At 30.5% G+C, this 14,452-nt stretch overlaps 3 protein-coding genes across 4 annotated transcripts in view; 2 read left to right on the plus strand and 1 right to left on the minus strand.

Annotated features, from left to right (window-relative positions):
- Window positions 1-7,321: 7,321 nt before the first annotated feature.
- Window positions 7,322-8,823, plus strand: l(2)09851 (WD repeat-containing protein 1 l(2)09851). Its single transcript, XM_070645371.1, has one exon. The coding sequence runs from the start codon at window positions 7,414-7,416 to the stop codon at window positions 8,743-8,745; it is 1,332 nt and encodes a 443-aa protein (XP_070501472.1). The 5' UTR covers window positions 7,322-7,413; the 3' UTR covers window positions 8,746-8,823.
- A 121-nt stretch (window positions 8,824-8,944) lies between these two features.
- On the minus strand, window positions 8,945-12,657 carry Dnaaf5 (Dynein axonemal assembly factor 5). The gene is made up of 5 exons (XM_070646002.1): window positions 11,310-12,657; window positions 10,350-11,253; window positions 10,089-10,184; window positions 9,957-10,035; window positions 8,945-9,897 (listed from the first exon to the last, which is right to left on the minus strand). The coding sequence occupies exons 1-5, from the start codon at window positions 12,149-12,151 to the stop codon at window positions 9,341-9,343; spliced, it is 2,478 nt and encodes an 825-aa protein (XP_070502103.1). The 5' UTR covers window positions 12,152-12,657; the 3' UTR covers window positions 8,945-9,340.
- Window positions 12,658-13,217: 560 nt separating this feature from the next.
- Flo2 (flotillin-2) overlaps window positions 13,218-14,452 on the plus strand; it is a 77,605-nt gene continuing 76,370 nt past the window's right edge. Inside the window, exon 1 of one of the 2 annotated variants that reach the window (XM_070646255.1) lies at window positions 13,218-13,547. In XM_070646255.1, the coding sequence (XP_070502356.1) occupies window positions 13,499-13,547 (49 nt within the window). In that variant the 5' untranslated portion in view covers window positions 13,218-13,498. The remainder of the gene's footprint in view (window positions 13,548-14,452) is intronic. The other variant, XM_070646262.1, reaches the window with a different exon arrangement.

Below are 14,452 nucleotides of genomic sequence, written 5' to 3' on the forward strand. Positions count from 1 at the left end.
ATGAAAATAGTTATGCAGCAGGTTTATATGATTTGATTATACGTAATTTGCAAATCAAAATGTATTAAAAATGTTGTAAACCTACTTAAATTAAATATTTTAACTTTTATCCTGTTCTTTTTGTCAAAATGTGTTAAGTAGGCTGATACTAAATTTAAAAATGAACCGTTAAAAGAGGGAAAGGAAACTATGATATTCACTTAAAATTCAAAAATTATCCGTTGAATGTTTTCATGACTCAGCACTTTGGAGCCTTTAAATATAACCAGAATGAATTATTGCAATAAATTACCCAACTAAATGCAATCGTGAAATACATAACGAACACTAGATGCAATAGAATGCTCAATTATCTATCATAAAAACAATCTTTAAATTAAATAGTCCTCCATTATCCATCACTTGGCACTGCTACAAACGGAAAACTCTGTTTAATGTCGGAACAAATGGAAAATAGAAAGGGTGATAAAAAAAATCATTTAAAATTAATTCAAATAATGGGATTTAGAGCACAAAATAAGAATCTTAACAAATAATAACTCTTTTTATCTTATTGTGCACAATAATACCCCTGTTAAATCCAATTTTTTATGTGCCACAAAAAAAAATCTAATGTATTTAAATAACAATTTGACATTGAGAGAATGAAATTTTAATAAGATAAAAAATTTATAAAATGGTTTAAGAAAAGACGGTTTTTTTAAAAAAGATTATTAATGAGAAAATGGAAAATTATTGCCCCTTCCACGACTTCCAGGAACAAAAAAATGTTAACAATAAAACATCTTAGAAGATACCGGAAAGCCTTGTCCTAATACGAAACGTTCTTTAGATTATGAAAATTTAATTAATCCTCTTCATAAACTGTTAACTTTTTGGTTGGTGTTGTGTCAAGGAGTGTCAAAATTATGAAATATTTAAAAATTTCATTTGTTTTTTAGGTTATTTTGATTTATAATCCTAACAGACTTTCAAAATTCAAATCTTCAAATTCATTTGAAAGACAAAAGAATTTTTAACGGTTTTTCAAGTTTCAAAATTTCACGAATTGTCAATGTTGAAAATTTTAGCCACATTCTAACCTTGAATTTCAATCAAAGCAGTCGAATTCATATGGGCAAATCCGCTAAAAGCATGAACTGGAAAAATTTGCTCATTTTTTTAAATTACAAAAAATTCGTTAAATTTTACATCAAAAACTAATTTGAGACGTTTTTAGGCCGAGTTCTCATTTACAATATAATTTATACAAGATAAAATCACACAATTCAATTATTAGACGCGATAAAATAATGCTCGAATCATTAATTAAGTGAAATTAATTTTGTAAACAATCCAAATTTTCATAAATTTGATTTGGAATAATCGGTTGTGCAGGATCGATTAACGCTACTTTTTTATTAATTTTGTCTTATGACAATTATTATGACAGATGACAATTATTGATAAAACTTAAATTCAGGAACGTAAATTAATGCAACTGATACCGTCTAGGTAACTAATTAAGTAAATTTTTAATTTTTTAGAAAAAATTTTTTTCGATGCAGGATCGATTAACGCAAGAAAAATCAAAATTTCTCTTTATTAAGTGATTTATAGCATCAGGAAAGCATCAAAAGTTGTCCATTTGTTGTTTATACGCTTGATTTAGTACCTTAATATTGCTCTAAGTGGCGATTTAAAGAAAAATTTATAAAAAACCAAATGTTGGCACTTTTTGAACTTGGCGGATTTTCCCATATATTTTCGTCAAATTAACAAGTATTCTATATTCAACTCGATTAATCTTACCCTATGCATCAGTATAATACATTTCATTGATAAACATAAAGCTTTTACACATTTTCATCATTTAATTCTATAAAAAAGAAGCTTCAGCTTATTATACGAATATAAATGAATCAAAATAACATAAATGTAATTTTATATTTTCATGTGAGCTCAGTCAATTGAATTGAACGTGTAAAAATGTAACTATGGAGATGTTTATATCGTGTCTGACACAGATTGTTTACTTGTTGATTTACAATAAGCTTCATCACTGATATTGACTCTCCTTGACACAAACAATTTTTCACGAAATCGAGGAAAGAAAGAAAATTATTAAAGAACTTCCAACATCAACATTTGCATTTAACTTTATCAATTAATGCTGCCATTTAGTTAGACATTTTCTAGGAAAAACAAGAAATGCAATTAAAAGTTTCTTAAGATAAGAAAATGAAGGAATGATTTCATCTTAAAATTATTGAAAATGAAATAGGACAGGAAATTGATTGAAAAGGGTTGATTTAGGCGATAAAAGTGCTCTGTAGATCTTGATTAAATTATTAATTTTTCTTCTTAATCGATGACTTTTTCGGAGAAGCTTGAATGATTCAATAAAGAATTCTCGGCACAGTAATTGAAGTGCATGAATCAAAAGAGTTTGAGACTTTTTCTTTATTGTGTTAGTTTGTTCAATAATTCAATTAAAAATAGCGTTGATTTACTTCAAAATTATAAAAAACCTAACAAATTTAAATTGTACTTAAGATTAAACTTTTGTCAAAAACCTTAAATTCCCCTAATTTAAAGACTAACTCCCAAATTCAAAAATCAATCAATTTCCAAACCCCTCATCAGAATGAGCAAAAAGGCTTAACATTGCAGCAAAATAATAGAACAATAAGTTTCACCCATCAGACTCCTAAAATAGAGCTCATATAATAATCATTCATTCGATATAGAATAACACCAAAATCCGATTTAAGTAACGATAAGTATTGTATTATGGAGTATTTGCATGAAGGCTTAATAGATAAAGATATGATTTTGCGTCAGAATTAAACAGAGAGATGATTTTGAGATCAATTGATGATTGACTTGGTGGTAGTTTGAAGAAGAGGTATTAAGCTTTATAGAAAAGTCTAGTTTACCTAATATCTGTAAGGTGGTAGGCGATAAGGCATTAGCAAACCTTTTGTTGTGGACACTAAGGCTTGTAAAAGATCTTCCGACTATCCTTGCTGCTCTCAGACTGCTTTGAGTATTAACTTTGTTGGATTTCCCAAGTCTATAGACTGTCTAGAAACCTTCAGAGCAGAATAATACTTTAAATTGGCATTCTGTCAAGAACTTCAACAATTCGGATAGCTTAAAGAAAAAGGATTACGATTGGATATCTTAGGATGCGGGTTCGATTCCCGTTTGGAACTAATTTTTGGGAAAGTTCTTTTTTCCGGCTATATAGTAAAGTTTTAAGACATTAAGCATCAAAATAAGATTCAACAACTAGTTTGACTAGTGATTATTGACATCAAATTGCATCTAGACGAAATTAGTCGTCCCTAAAACAAGAGATACAGCTAAGTAGTCAAACAAAAAAATCAAACCAATTGGGAAGTTTTCTATTTAAATATGCATCTAATTAATCCAATAAGGATATCCTTTTTGTAGTTAACATACTAAGATCAGATCAGTCCTAATTATTGCCATTAAAGGAATCAAATGCAGTCGTATAAACGCCATTCGTGTACTGTCACGTGTTTTTGATGTTATATCGTGACTTGTCCTACAGACTATGTTGTGCTCTTCAAGAGTTACGGTCCAACAAGCAGTAAGGAATACAACCCAAATGTCCACATCCAAGTTGCAAATCAGTTGATCCAAAGCTCATCTCATTCAGTCCTCTGAATTTCTTACTATATATTAATTAATTAATTATAACACACTAAATTTGTATAATCGATAAACTAATCCCATAAGTGTCTCTAATTAAATAATTATTGAAGGAATAAATTAATTAAATACGCACTTTTCTTTCATTTGGAAGCATCGTACGAATCGAACGCAAAGTTTCTCAATCAATTAAATGTATAAAAAAAAGATGATAATGAAAATTTACGATGAATTAATTAAAGTAAATGGCTCATTAATTTTGCACTTATGAATGACTTAATAAGAAAGTTGTAATTAATTTGTTAAAGTTTTAAAAAGATATTTTTAAAAAAATTAAATCAATTTTTTGAATAATTTAAAAGAGTATAAAAAAAATATATTTGAATAAAATTTGTAGTATTCGAATAGAAGACAACACGATTTGTAGCACATGTGAACGAAAAATAAAGATGATTGTTTTTTCAAGAAAATAGATATAAAGTCTGCAATTTTTCAATATTTTTTCTCGATGATGTCATATTACATCCCATTTGTTTATTAAGCGTCAGATTTCAAATTGATTGATTGAAATTTATTTCTTTTATTTCCACCATACATCCTTTGACTATGTTTTATGGCAATTTATATTATTTACATTATTTATCGCGATCATGTTCATTATTGATATATTTCTGGGAATTTTAGGTAGGACGACCATCTGGAGTATTGTTGTCGGGACGGTACTGATGCTGTACTTTACTCTCTTACTGCTCATGAATGATCCATAACTTTCAGATTAGAGAACATAACAGATTTTAATTCTTTTAAACTCCTTTTAGGAAACTTTCATGACCTAAGAATCTTTATTCAGGTAGATTGATTAAAATTCTTATAAAAACAGCAGTATTCTGACACATTTCAAGTAGATCAGATATAATTAAAATCTGAACTATCTGTAAAACTCAAACTTTTATTTTTAATTCATTAAAATACCATAAATCATTGTTATATCATGGGAATCATTTATTCAATATGCTGCAGGAATCTTCCCGTTGCAGATGGACAGTTGACAGACGTAAGTACAAAATTAATACAGTAGCCATTTTTGATGAATTTTCGAGATCAAGATTTCAAGATTAAGAGTTCAAACTAATTCTTCGAAGTCTCGGTTTCGACAATTGATCTCGAGACTGGGAAGTCTTGTTTGCGATCTCGAAAATGCTTAATCTAACTTCCAGCAAGAAAATTTAAAACTTGAAAGTTTACCTACAAATTTAATCATTAATCTCTTATCCAGGATGAAACAACAGCTTTAATAAACCGACAAGCCTACAGAATGCAACTCAAGAGACACGTTGAACTTATGCCGAACGTACGAAATGTTGATGAATTGGTGGAAGAATTGCTGAACGAAATGCCAATAAATTTTTTTACAGCAGAACAGCCAACCCAAGTATTCTACGTTCCATCATCACCAAATGGATCTTCTGATTGATCAGTAATCTGTCCTTCCTATGGAAGGTATACTTTTAGTTTAGTAAGGATCAGAATTAATTTTAAGTACTTTTATAAGAAGCCTTAAGCTTTAAAATTGGAAATTTTGCTGTGAAAATTTCAGGACATTATGCATAAATTTGACTATGACAGATTGTATGAATAAAATGTTTGAATAAATTCCTCAAGTCCACATAATTAGCTATTCATAATAAATTCTCATTTGCTTCCATATTTTATTATCTTATGAATATTAATAGCCTTTAATTACAAGGCTGATTTGATATTTGGACTGTATTTATCTCATAATATTTATGAATTTATATTATGCAGGATCAAGCATATTATACATAATTTTCATATCTAGGTTTCGGATAAACTGAGGCTCTCTTTTCGATCTTCTGTGGATGCTGAAGTGATCCTTTTAGGTCCTGTTTTTGACAATATTCCAATCTTAAGACAACCATCTTCTAGATCTCATTCCTATTTCTCCGACAGCTCTTCCCATTCCTGATCCAACGTTGCCCAAAAGCCCCCAATCATAGCCTGATCTTGTACATTAAGCAGTCGAAGTATCTAAACTTCCGGAAAAGGACAAATTTGAATTTGGTTGGATTCGAATCCAATCCTTTCAGGTTACCATACCAAATTTGAGCCTTATTCGACCAGCAAGTCCTTAAAATGCATAGAATATGATTTCATATTACAGAAAGACCACTACGGTTTCTAAAGCAGTCACTTTGTCTGTTAGGGTTACTTATTTACTTTACTTCGCTGGTTGTCCTGAAGCTGTGATTCATGACCTTTCTCAGTTGACGTTTAAAACTGGCTCTATCTATGAATACTCTTTGCTGCAAGCTCTTATAACTGATTATATTTTCATGCTGCATTAGAGGAATTTTATTTCAAGTGTTTCCAGATCTTTCTTTGATAATTCTGAAAAATTTAAAATAAATCATGTAAACCATCAAATTGTGTAGACATATAGTTGATAGACATTTTATTTACTTAATTAAAATATTAGTCGGATACATAATCAACAAAGAAGGAAAACATTCACATAGATATTCTCATCATTATTGTAATTTTTTGTTAAAGAGAAAAAAAGCACTGAATCACTAAATGTGAAGGAATTAAATTATTCATATCGCATTTGTGCGAAATTATTCATCGAAATACTTTTTTTAATATAATGTTAATTAACTAAAGTCGCTTATTAATATAATTCAAATCATATAGTGTAGGTGATAATTATGATTAAGCTCACAAAGCGATATACATCGGATAAATTAATTTGGGAATGGTCAAAGGCTGATTTAAATTCCTTGGTGCTGAGTGTAGAACTGTTTCTATGAAACAAAATAGTGTCAGAGCTATATAATTAATCATTTTATGAGTGATGAATTTTGAACTATTCTAACGTATATTTGAAATTTAAAATATTACTGAATTTTCCATTTTTAAATTTTATGCTCTAAATCATAAAATTATGTTTAATCCTCAGCATTAACCACTCCCAAAACACAGTAAGTAGAACATGAGACACTGACGATGACTTTGGTTTTTCATTAAAAACGATTATGTTTACAAAATGCTGCAACTGCTCTTTTCTCGGAATGGATTAACCTTTTGACTGGAGAAGCCAACAAGCAAGCAATCTTCCTGCTCATGTTCCGTGACATATTTGATGATATCAGAGACTGCTTGAGTTACAGGCATTCTCTGAATTGCAGCTTCTCGGCGTAATTGCTCTGTCACCGCCCTGAAAAATATTTTTATTTGTATTGTTGATTATAGCTTTTTATCTGTAGCTGTATGTTTGTGAAAATTTCTCAAGGAAAATTTTTTTTTCACATCCAGCGACATTCTCCATGATTAATTTTTTTATGGAGGAATTTAAATTTTGAAAAAATCATATTTACCTTTGCTGCTGCAAGTTGTTGGCAAAGATATCCATATGTGCTGTGTCTGATAAACCTATGTTGACGGTTTTATATTATCTTGGATGAGTTTAGAACGTTTTTCACGATATTTTCTAATTGATGAAAATTTTTTCTCACAGGGGATTGTCTGGTTACTGACTTTTCCAGAATTTTAGTTGATAATCCCCTGTTTGATCAAAAATTCATTTAAATTTTGAAAACCCGTTAATGATAATTCAATATTTTTGAACCTAACTCACACACACAATCAAACAACAAACTCACGTTTTTGTTCAAAAATAACAAAACACGAAATTTTAAGTTTTTCATAGTTAATTAAAGTAAAAGTGATTAAATCATGGAAGACAACGGTGAGAAAATGGAAGTGGAAGTAATCAACGATGATGAAATTGAGGAATCAGACGATGAGAACGAAAATGAAGATCAAGAAGTATATTTACCAAATCGAAAATTACAGGACGATGAAGAACTTGTTTGCGATGAATCTGCTTACATTATGCTTCACAGTGCATCTACTGGAGCTCCCTGTTTAAGTTTTGACATAATCAAGGATCAATTGGGCGTCCGTGAAACATTTCCAATGAGTTTGTCATTAGTTTGCGGAACTCAAGCTTCAGCCTCACATGTCAACAATGTTATTGTAATGAAAATGTCCAATTTGCACAGAACATCCAAAGAGAAAGAGGATAGTGACTTGGACAGTGATTTATCTGATGATGAAGATGACATTGAGGAGACAGAGGAGAAAAAGCCTAAAATGAATTGTGCATTAATTAACCATGTCGGCTGCGTCAACAGAATAAGATCAACAAATATAGACAATCAGTCATTTGCCGCAAGTTTTAGTGAAACTGGAAAGGTGTTTGTTTTCAACATAACTGAGCAGTTAAATGCTGTTAATGATCATGAAGCTTTAAAACTGTACGAAAGCACGAACCAAAGTGCACTTGTTAAGCCTGTCTTTGTCTTTCGAGGACATAGAACCGAAGGCTATGGAATAGATTGGTCAACAACAGAACCTGGAGTTTTAGCAACAGGTGATTGTAATAAGGACATTCATATTTGGAGACCAGCTGAATCGTCATGGATTGTAAATCAAGTTCCATTAGTTGGACATACAGCATCAGTTGAAGATATTCAATTCAGTCCAAATGAAGCAAATGTTATGGCTACATGTTCTGCTGATAAATCAATAAGAATTTGGGACACAAGAGCAGCACCACATAAAGCATGTATGTTGACAGCTGACAATGCTCACGATAATGACGTCAATGTTATTAGTTGGAATAAATCTGAGCCATTTATTGCAAGTGGATGTGACGATGGAATTTTAAAAGTTTGGGATCTTAGACATTTCCAAAATAAAACACCAATTGCGACATTTAAGCACCACACAGATCACATAACAACTGTTGAATGGAATCCACTTGATTCTACTGTTTTAGCTACTGGCGGTGACGATGATCAAATTGCAATCTTTGATCTTTCAATTGAAAAGGATGATGGCGATGAGAATGATCCACAACTTAAGGATGTGCCACCACAACTTCTCTTTATTCATCAAGGCCAAAAAGAAATAAAGGAACTTCATTGGCATCCACAATTGCCTGGTGTCATTTTGTCAACAGCTCTCAGTGGATTTAATGTTTTCAAAACCATCAGTGTTTAAGTTACTTCTTAACTACATATGTAAAATATTCCGTGCAATGCGCGGAAGCTAAATAAACTTTATTTCTGATACCACTAAGTCATTGATTTATTTTAAGATTTAACGGATATTTAAAATTCAAAAATCTAAATGGTTCAAATTTTGAACCTAAAATTTCAATTGCAGCATAAATTTCAAAAACCAAATTTCCGTTAAAAATTCATTTATTTTTATCAAAAATAAGTACCCTGAATTTACGTTATAAGCCACTACCCGTTACTAAGCCACTGGCTTAGTAAAGAAATTTGACTCTGGAAAAATTGTGTATCCGTTAATAAGCCACTACCAAAAAGTCATTAATTAAACTAGATAAAATAAATTTTCCGATTTTAAATGACATATTCGGATATAAACAATCAGTAAGGACTAGGAAAACTTAATAATTTTTAAGATTTACATGAAAATTTTCGTTTTTTCTTCTTTGTTTACATTTTTTTATTAAGCCATTACTCGTTATTAAGCCTTTTTTTACGATTTTGAAAACTTTTTTCTTCCCATAAGCCACTGGCTTATAACGTAAATTCAGGGTACACAAAATATATTTCTACGCATTTTTTCAAGATGATCCAGACGGTAATTTTGATTTCAGTTCATCCGACAGCATTGCTTCCTTCAATGCAGCAATATATGCATTTGGACAATTTTTACAAAGTTCAGTTATTGAGTCAATTAAACTGTTCCTTAAATCAATTTCAGGACTTTCAAGATGAATCATCATGGTGCTGAAAATTTGCTTCAATAAATGCTCCCACATGTCACCGAACTCTTCTTGCTCATCCTCAACTAATTTTAGTTTTCCCAAACATTTTGCAGCTTTCACACGAACTTCATGTCCTGCATCATCTAAACGAGATAATAATCCAGATCCGAAAGTCTTGAGCTGATCATACTTCAGTGGTCCAACATACATGAGAATCTTCAAGGCATAAGATCTTGTTGCTATATTATTATCGTCAATTAATGATATCAATGGAATCATGAGTGCATCTACAATTTTAGTTGGAATTTCATTTGTTGTTCCTTGAATTAATGAGCATAAAGCAGTAACTGCCATTGTCCTTACAGATTCAGCTGTACGTCCAGCGTGCCAAACTAAATGTGGAGCAATGCATTCTAAAAGGAGAAATTTAGGATAATTAAGTTAAATTTGAAGTAAAATTTGAGTTAATTACCATTGATATAGGACATCATAATTAAGAAATTCTCATTTGGATCCTCAACATCAATTGTTTTGTCCCAATTTAATGAAGCCTTTAATGAATTAAATAAGAATGTGCTTAATAAAGAAATTTAATAAGTATTACCATAGCCATTGCACTTAGGATCTTTATCTTTCCTTCTCCTTCAGCATTTTCCAGTGTAAGTTTAATTGAGGACTTCAGATCATCCAGGAATGGTTTCTAAAAGGAACATCAAAGAGTTAAATTGAGATTTGTAATTTAACGGTGAAACAAAATTTGAAATAATGAAATTCAAGCTCAATTTTAGAACTTTCAAGTTCAACTTTTGAACTTTGATAAGCAATTAAAAACAAATTTTTAAAATACGTTAGCAAAAATGTTTACCTCATATCCACAGATGCAGATGATCCCGTAAAGAACCATAACTTGCTCAAACGAGTCCTTATTAGCCTTATCAAGAAGATCCAAAGTTTTCAGAGCTGATTTCAAATACTTTGCGTGAATTTTCGAGATACTTTCAGGCTCAGCAATCAACTTCAAAATTTCAATTCCTTCATTCCTAATGGCTTCATTGTCATATCCAATAGCTGTTAACTTTAATGTCACAATGTAGAAATTTTCCAAAACTTTTTCGTCAGCAAGCAAAACTCCCGGATGTAAAATTTTGAGGAAAGTAAGGAATTCAGTTTGAAATGGAACTGACGTGTTGTGACAAATGGAATTGTCCATAAAAATGTCAATCAGATCTTTTAAATTGTCGAATTTCTCTTTGTCCACTGATTCTCTATATAAAGCATTTAAGCATTTTATTGGACCCAATTTATTCTGTCTAGTCTTCAACTCCTCAAATGCATATTTACTCCAAGTCTTTTGATTGACGAAATATCCAATAAGTCCAGCAACTTCAATAGCTAATTTTGCAATTGGAGGTTCTTGATCTTGGCATGTTTTACATAATACAGCATTAATATCGTAATATTTTGGTGCTAGCTGATCCTCACTATGAATTACAACTTGATACAATAATTTTGTGGAATGTAGACGAACATCTTCCTTCCAATCTTCCATTTCATGCAGTATAACGTTCAATACTTTCAATGATCTGCGAACTAATGCACGACATCCGATTGTTGGACGTTTTGCGATGATTTTAGGGTAATCGATAGGAATTTGTTCAATTAAATTCAATTTCTGTAGTTCTGCCTCATTTTCACTATAATAGAGTTCTCCAGCTTCTATCCATAGCTTTTCAATTTCTGTTCTGACTTCCTCGATTTCGTCGGTAAGGCTGCAATACATTTTATTTTAATATCAATCTAGTAACTGAATATTAAGTATACTTACCAACACAACATTAAAGGCAATATTGGCTCAAACAACGAATATCGATCACGCAACTTCATCAAAAACAGACATCCAACGCGACCACATTCTCTTCTCACAAATGGAACTGGATCCATAACTAGAGGTGATATTTCCTTAAGTATTCGCCTTAATTTATCGACATTTGTAAGAATATTCAATCCAACAACACCAAGAGCTTCAATAGCAGCAATTCGGATGCCTGAATGTCGATGCTTCAATAAAGTCATTAATGGTTCCGCAAGACTTTCAGCTCGATAATGGAAGGAGCTGGATGCAATAGCTGTTAACTTTATGATTTCACAACATTCTTTGAGAATGGCTGGATAATTGTCCATTAAACGGACCTTGAGGATGTCAATTATGTCATTATAAGGTTTGAGCAATCGATCTTCACCATCACCTCCTTTATCACGAACAGCTCCAGTGATTTTAAGTTCTTTATATTTATCAATGATGAAATTAAGCTGCTTAAGTAACTGGAGTCTCATTTCCTCGCTTTCCTCAATTAATTCGATCGGTGCCAAACGTTTTGCAATGACTGGAACTAGCAAACTCAAGTAATAATCATTTTGTTGTAAATGCTTCAATATCTCAGTAATTATTGAGCATGCCAGACTCCTACACATCTCATATCTATCATTGTAGCACTTGATAAGGCACAAATAAGTGAAATCAAAGACTTCAATTGAATTTTCCTTGTTTAAATTTTTCTCATTTTGACAAAATTCTAATAATTCTTTAAGTGCACGTTGTCTGGTCATTCTTTCTTGATTTTGGATTTTGACGATCCACACATCTAACTTTTGCTTGTTTTCTTCCATTTTTAGGGGTTTTGAGCAGTAATTCCTTTAATTTCACTAAACTTTTTAAGAAAACTTTTTTGTCCGGCAAACTTTGTTTTGTCAATAAATAAACACATTGATTGCTATGATATTTTTACCGAGTAGTGTATGAACTGTTAAGGAACTGATTTTGTGACTGTTAAGTTCTACTTATTTGCAGACAGGCTCTTCATTGACACTATTAAATATTGAATAAAATTGTATTAAATAATTTCAAACGGTTAAATTTTTGAAAAAAAAAGTTCTGGAATGTTCAGCATAAAATTCAAATTTTAGAAGGCCGTTTTTTTCATTTGGTTATTTTATTCATGCAATTTTATGATTCGCCATGATTTATCATAGTGACCATGAAAAAGTTAATTTAATTATTTTAGTCGGGTTTGAAATTCCATGTGAAAAGTTCAAAATCAATTTTAAAGAGTTAGACAGTGATTTCAGTAGTGAAAATTTAACTATAGATTTAATGTTTAGTTTCAAACATCTCAAGCATTTAAAACCGCACACAATTTTAATAAAATAGCATAATATCATAAAAATTTCAATTTTACGTTCAGAAATCCAAAATGTTCATTTCAGTTCAGTTCAGAGAAATTCAAATTAATAACCGTTAGATTACAACAATAACAATTTCATTAATTGGGAAATTACTGATTAGATAAGAAGTTATAAAGTAACAAATTACCCTCACGTGGCTTAAATTCCAATAAAGATTACAATAGGTATACTTTCAATCAATGTCATTACCAGAATAATGGAATTTGAGAAAAAAAGACAATAAAATCAAATAATTACCGCTAATTCATATACCACGTGATTAAATCCCAAAAATGCTACTAACCATCTAATAAGCTACCTGAAATAATGCTAATAAGTCTGGTGACATTGAGTAGTCAGTAAAAGTCTAATAATTGCCATAATAAATCAATCAGGATTATGCTCAAAATGCGTCACAATTTTTAATGCTACAAATAACGGTCAAAAAACTATTTAAATTGAAGACATTCGGTCAAATAAGAACTTTTAGCATGTATGTGTTTGCCTATTTCAGCTAATGTTTATATACATGCGCAGAAAAATTGAAATTTTTTTGATAAGAATAATGATGCTCGCGGCATAAAATAATTCTTAATAATTGATTATAAATTGAGTGCAGTGATAAGGAAAGGTGTTAGATAGCGTAAATTGTTCATTGGATTGTGGAAATTGTCAAAAAGGCAAACAAATTAGTCCAATATTGTGTAAAAAAGAATAAAAAAAATTGATAAGAGTGTCAATATCATTATTTGGTGGATATAAGCGATTAAATTATCATAAGGAATATCAATCATGGGAAATATACACACTGTAGGACCAAATGAAGCTCTCATAGTTTCAGGTAAGTCAATTAATTATATCAAAACAATAATTTTTTTAATTCCGGTGGTGATTGAATGGTGAAATTTGTTTGCTATTTAAACGTGTTTTTTTCTCTCATCCAGCACACAAGTTTCTATACAAAAATGTTCTATTTTTATCTACGATTTTAAAAGCATCTCATGTATTATTTAGGATCACAAAAATTTGTGTCTTGAAACTTGTGCGTGACCTCTACAAACTAATCGAAAAATACGAACAGAAAAAACACTCTTGCGAATTGAATTTATGAATGTTAGATTTCCATCAATTTTACATATAGAGGTTCTATTTATAGAGAACAATTTGTGCGATGAAATCATTTATTGACTCTAAAACATTTTAATTAACATACACATATGCGCATGCGCAATTATTCTCCACATATTATTTGCTACTTGGCGGTCTTTTTTCTCTTCTTCATATTATGTTTCTCAGTAGCTTGTATTACATTCTGCCACATTCATTATACACAATAATGTACTTCCAACTGTTTTTTACTATATTTCACCATATTTCGTTTTTTGTATTAAACTTTTTTGAACTCTTTAATCAACGCAGTCAATTGAATGAATGCCTAAGTGACACGTATTCTTCTTAGTCATAAATATTCTTCGAGTCCCTATTAAAATAACGAATTTTAAAAATTCGAAACTTCATTTTTACGAAGTTTCATTTTTTCAACCATATCATTTTTCGAAAAATTCTTCATGCAAATCTCTTATAATTTTCAAATTTTAAAAAACCGTTAATTTCTTCAAGCATTTTATTTATCTTAAAAATATATTTTATAGCTAAGTTTTCTTCTTATATTGATGAACTAAGCTAATTTAATTGTTTTTAATGTAAATAAACAGTTTTATTGTAGAAAACATTGGAAACGTGTAT

The sequence above is a fragment of the Chironomus tepperi genome, unplaced genomic scaffold (genome assembly GCF_022539635.2).
Source record: "Chironomus tepperi strain 1889 unplaced genomic scaffold, CSIRO-AGI_Ctep_v1 contig_33, whole genome shotgun sequence".
NCBI classification, from domain to species: Eukaryota; Metazoa; Arthropoda; class Insecta; order Diptera; family Chironomidae; genus Chironomus; species Chironomus tepperi.

Bases quoted from the DNA above. Each gene is read 5' to 3' on its own strand.
- Dnaaf5 (XM_070646002.1), bottom strand. From the start codon at position 12,151: ATGGAAGAAAACAAGCAAAAGTTAGATGTGTGGATCGTCAAAATCCAA. The intron at 11,254-11,309 runs GTAAGTATACTT...AATGTATTGCAG, and splicing joins TTGCCTTTAATGTTGTGTTG to CCTTACCGACGAAATCGAGG. The intron at 9,898-9,956 runs GTAATTAACTCA...TTCTCCTTTTAG, and splicing joins TATGATGTCCTATATCAATG to AATGCATTGCTCCACATTTA.